Consider the following 5,242-nt stretch of genomic DNA (forward strand, 5'->3'; position numbering starts at 1 on the left):
AATGTTGCTAAACTCTGATTGGTGCTCAGGATTATTTGACCTTCTGGAGTCCCGCCCACTTCAAACCAGTGAGAAGAGCACAGAAAAAACAAAACAAGCAATAAAGAAACAGCTCATGTGTAACAGCTCAAACTGTTTCAGCTGTGTGCTCATGTCGGATCCATCGCTCACTGATGATAGCTCAGGTGCTAAACATAGCCACGCTGAGCATCATGCTAATAAGAAGAGCTGCTTTAGCGTTCGATTCTTGTTCGCTGTTCTTTCCATCGACAGTAAACCGGTGCTCAAAGAACAGCTTCACATTCTTTCCAGTCTGATTTAAAACAGAACTGACATGATCATATGTGGTTACTGGCTGCTGTAAGCGAATCCATTTCAATGTGAAAGACGGAGGACAGAATGTGCAGTCCTCTTTCTGTGCAAATATGTCTTCTGTAGTTCAGCTGGAGCTAACGTGAAGCGTCAGCAGTCTGAGACGAGTCAAGTGAGCATCTTCCAAAGTTAAAGACTTTAGCGTCAAACTCTGCAGGATGGCGTCTGCAGATGACGTCTGGATCGGCCAAGATCACTGCAGCAGTGTTTCTCAAACGTTTTCACATCAAGCACCCGTAAACTGGCACAAACTAGACCAAGGACCCTAATTTGATAAGATTTTTTCACAAGGTCCCCGATCTGATAGCTTTTAGATGTTTTATTACAGAAAGTGTATGAAACCCATGACCAAAATAGTTTCTGTCATCATGTGACTCACTCATGGGAGGAATTATAGTGAAAATAAATTATTCCATCGGCCATGACAGCAGGTGTGACTATGGGCAGACAATCAGACGCTCTTTCAGGCAACCAGAGACGTGAATACAAAAAGATAAAAACAAACTCTTTATTATTTGATCTGATGAATAAAAAAATATATATATTATTTGACTGAATTCTATTTGCTATCATTGATGTTTCATGACCCTAACCACATGATGAAAGAATAAGGATGGTGATGGTACAGTGGATAAGACGCATGCCTTGGGTGTGAGAGATCTGGGTTCGATTCCCACTGTGACACATCCACCAATGTGTCCCTGAGCAGAACACTTACCCCCTAGTTGCTCCAGGCTCGTGCGACCTCTGACTTGTATAGCAGTTGTAATTCGCTTTGGATAAAAGCGTCAGCTACATGAAATTTTTTTAATATGATTAGTCTCACTCAGTCTGCTGACTCCTCATTTTATCTTTGGTTAAACTTGTGGATTTGAAAGTGCGTTAGGAAGAGATCTTTTAATTTCACGTTTGAACAGGAGGAATAATTCCAGCACTCAGTAACCCTTTCAGTGAACATACAGTCATGTCAGTATTGTTTAAAGTTGAAGCTGTCCTTTATTGAAGTTTGTCATATATCGAAGGCTCACGTTGGGAGTGGAAATGAGCATTTCCACAATAACTGAGATTCATAAAACAGAACAATGCGTGCGCACGGCTTCGTACATCAGACGAATACATATTTCTGTCTTGTGTGTACAAAGTTTTATGCATCTGACCCCTGGACAGGAGGAAACACTCAATGTTTCAAAAGGTTTGTTTGAGAGAAAATAGATTTTCTTTATGAAAATCCAAAATGTTGTTGTGTTGAACCTTTTTCTCTTTATGTTTGACACTCTCTCTGTGACTCCTGATGGTCACATGATTATTGAATGACCTGGAGGTGCAGTTTGTTTGCCATCCTCGTTGCACCGAGTACAACAATGACCCTGTGCAAGGCCTTCTGGGTAGCAGGAGATGGGGTGGTGATTTACTGCTTTATGCAGAATTAAACCTCTCCTTCACTGCTGTGGTAGTGTGGTCACATGACTTATGTTTCAAAGCTGGTTGGCTTCTAAATGAGCAGTTGTTCAGACCAAGAAAAAACATCTGATGTTTCCTTAAAAAGTGAATGATTCTTTTGCTTCTTTACGTCTCCTCGTGGTTTGTTCAGGGTCATGTGATCCATCATGAAGCGTCTCATGTGTTTGGCTGCAGTCTGTAGTTTCCTGCCTCATCACTAAAAAATCTGAAGCCAACCAAATCTAAACATCTCACCTAATCACTGAAGTCGGCTTTGTGTTGCAGCAGTCAACAGAGAGTCTTCCTCCATCTCTACCGTCGAAACTCACTGTCGAACAAACAGGTGCGAATACGCTCGGGTCGTGGGTTTGACTCCCTCTGGATCCACTTGTGGTGCAGTTAAGGCGCTTTAAATAAAAGCGTCACCAGACTGCAGAAGTCTCAGCGTTTACAGGCATTTCCACACAAACACACTGAAAGAGACAAACAGACGTTCACACAGTTGAACGTTAGAAACTCTTTAACAGCTACAGTTTCTGTCACCAAGACATCTTACCCTCTGGAGTCTTATTTAAAGGAACGTAACTTTATTTATATATCATGTACAGACATTCGTGTCAATGTATGTTTCAATATTTTCAATGATTTTCATGCAAACATAGACATTGAATAAAATTTTAAAAAATAACAATAAAAATCACTTTAATCTTTAAATAGACTGTATTGTAGTTTTATTTCTTACATTTTTCTACTGTATTTGTGTTTAAACAGAGAAATTACTTTTTTTTTTAAAACTTAACTACAGATGTGTACTTTTTGTATATGTGCCTGTGTCATTTCTATTTTATTTTCAGCTTTGTACGTTACTAAATTGAGAAATTGAGAAGTCAGACTTTCAGCTGAGTTTGAGTTAAAAAAGGCATCATGCATGTGGAGTAAGGATAGTTTGAAAGGTGATAAACAATGACTAAAAAATGTTGAGTCTTATTTCTGCTTGAAAGTCATCAGTAATATTTCAGAAACGCAGATGATTTCATTCTTGGTTAAATGTTTTGTTTGTTGAAGTTAAACGGTCGCACGTTGTGTTTTTATTTTTGAGAGAGGAGTCAGTTTTTATCTCAGCAGTGGAGTGAACACACCCTCTTAAAGAGAAGAATCTAAATGTTACGTTTCATGTTCAAACTGCAGCTGCTTTGAGTTTCAGGTGATCGTCTGTTATTGATCAGTGATCAGTTCACCTGCAGTCGTCTCCTCCTGTGCTGACCACGTATCTGTCTTCGTGGGAGAAGCGGATGTTGGTCACGTGAGGCGAGTGGCCGAGGTAGCGCTTGTGTTTGGCCTGCAGACAGAAAAAATTCTCACATTTCTCTTCAAATCTCTAAACAACCAATAAATTATCTTTGTTACTGTCTTTCAAAGGGTGCGGTGATGCTTGCTGGTTATACAAGTCCCAGATTTTAAATTGTTATTGTTTAATCTTTCCAAATTCTCACCCACTTTGCTCATGAACAGCTCCCATGGGCACTCAGTGGTCTACCAGCTCTTTTCAGCCGTTATAGACTCAAATCATCCAACGCTACTTTACAAAAATGAAAATGTCGGTGACTCACAAACTTCTCTGTGCAGGGGAAGTCGAACAGTTTGACCAATCCAAAGTCGTCGCCGGTGACAATGTTCAGGCCGGCGTGAGACACACACGCGCAGTTGACTTCAGCTTTGTCTGCGTTTCGCGGCCATATTCCCAACACTTCATCTCCCAGGATGCTGCGGGAGAGAAGAGACAGGAAGTGTTGATTCAAAACAGCTGAACACGGCACATTTTAGTTACTTCCGAAAGTTTTACTTTTACAGCTGTAGGACTATAAAACAGCTGGAGGCAGACAGAGTTAGACAACATTAGATGAACAAATAAATCACAAGGCAGATAAAACATTTGTGAAATTTGTGAATTTTGTTATTTGACTTTCAAGTTTTTAAAGATAATTTGAATACTGTGTGTGTGTTACCTGGTCCAGGTTGCCCATGTGATTCTGTCAATTATGGTCTGGTCGCTCATCAGCTTCCCTGAAGGAACTTCAAACACCTGTCGCTTATAAGCTCCTGTGGACACCTGCGCACACAGAAAATATATATGGGGTTGAGTGTGATGGCAGCGTCATTGAGCACTGAGGGGTTTGGAGTAGGGAGACCAATTAGACCAAACAGTAATAGCAGCATCAGAAGTAGTGATAATAATAACAACAGTAATAGCAGCAGCGAAATAATTAAATAGTTAAGTAGCCTAGTTACATCAGTTAAATAAAACCTTGAATAATAGCAAGGTGTATTATCAGTATGTACAGTGCGTGAACTATTGTAATGAGCGAATAGTTGTGTGTAATGAGAGAGATGTACAGTAGTGCAGTGTAGTAGTGACTGAGAGCGCCCTGAGTTTCCTGATGGACAGCAGCATTTATTGATGTCGGTAGTGTGAAGATCAAAGCTGAGTTTATTGTCATGGGTGATTGCAAGGTACTTGAAGCTCTCCAACATCTCAGCTGGCTCACTGTTGATGGAGATGTGGCAGTGGGAGTGGCAGTTTACTGGGTTTATTGCAGGTTTCAGTGAGTCTTGGTGACATTAGGGAGAAGGTCACTGTCTGTGCACCACTGAGTGAAGTGAGAGGTGGATTGCTGATATGCCATGGCTGAGTTATTGTCCTTGAGAAGTGAAAGTATGACTGTGTTATCTAAATATATAAAATACTGTGTAATGGGGCTGGGGCTGAGACAGTCATTAGTGTAGAGGGTGTACCTGTATATACCTGTATATAACAGCTGTCAGTACTATGTACAGTACATGTGTATGTATATACCTGTATATAACAGCTGTCAGCAGTATGTACAGTACATATGTGTGTATATACCTGTATATAACAGCTGTCAGCAGTATGTACAGTACATGTGTGTGTATATACCTGTATATAACAGCTGTCAGCAGTATGTACAGTACGTGTGTGTGTATATACCTGTATATAACAGCTGTCGGCAGTATGTACAGTACGTGTGTGTGTATATACCTGTATATAACAGCTGTCGGCAGTATGTACAGTACGTGTGTGTGTATATACCTGTATATAACAGCTGTCGGCAGTATGTACAGTACGTGTGTGTGTATATACCTGTATATAACAGCTGTCGGCAGTATGTACAGTACGTGTGTATGTATATACCTGTATATAACAGCTGTCAGCAGTATGTACAGTACGTGTGTATGTATATACCTGTATATAACAGCTGTCGGCAGTATGTACAGTACATGTGTGTGTATATACCTGTATATAACAGCTGTCGGCAGTATGTACAGTACGTGTGTGTGTATATACCTGTATATAACAGCTGTCGGCAGTATGTACAGTACGTGTGTGTGTATATACCTGTATATAACAGCT

The 5,242-nt window shown here is 40.4% G+C and overlaps 1 protein-coding gene across 1 annotated transcript in view; it reads right to left on the minus strand.

The window, feature by feature from the left end:
• Window positions 1-1,038: 1,038 nt before the first annotated feature.
• Window positions 1,039-5,242, minus strand: part of LOC123980677 (echinoderm microtubule-associated protein-like 6) — a 98,341-nt gene continuing 94,137 nt past the window's right edge. The window contains exons 40-43 of the mRNA XM_046065198.1: window positions 3,819-3,922; window positions 3,423-3,576; window positions 3,051-3,151; window positions 1,039-2,285 (exon numbers count right to left, since the gene is read on the minus strand). Of these exons, the coding sequence (XP_045921154.1) occupies window positions 2,261-2,285; window positions 3,051-3,151; window positions 3,423-3,576; window positions 3,819-3,922 (384 nt within the window). The 3' untranslated portion in view covers window positions 1,039-2,260. The remainder of the gene's footprint in view (window positions 2,286-3,050; window positions 3,152-3,422; window positions 3,577-3,818; window positions 3,923-5,242) is intronic.

This window comes from Micropterus dolomieu, linkage group LG12 (genome assembly GCF_021292245.1).
Source record: "Micropterus dolomieu isolate WLL.071019.BEF.003 ecotype Adirondacks linkage group LG12, ASM2129224v1, whole genome shotgun sequence".
Lineage (NCBI taxonomy): Eukaryota > Metazoa > Chordata > Actinopteri > Centrarchiformes > Centrarchidae > Micropterus > Micropterus dolomieu.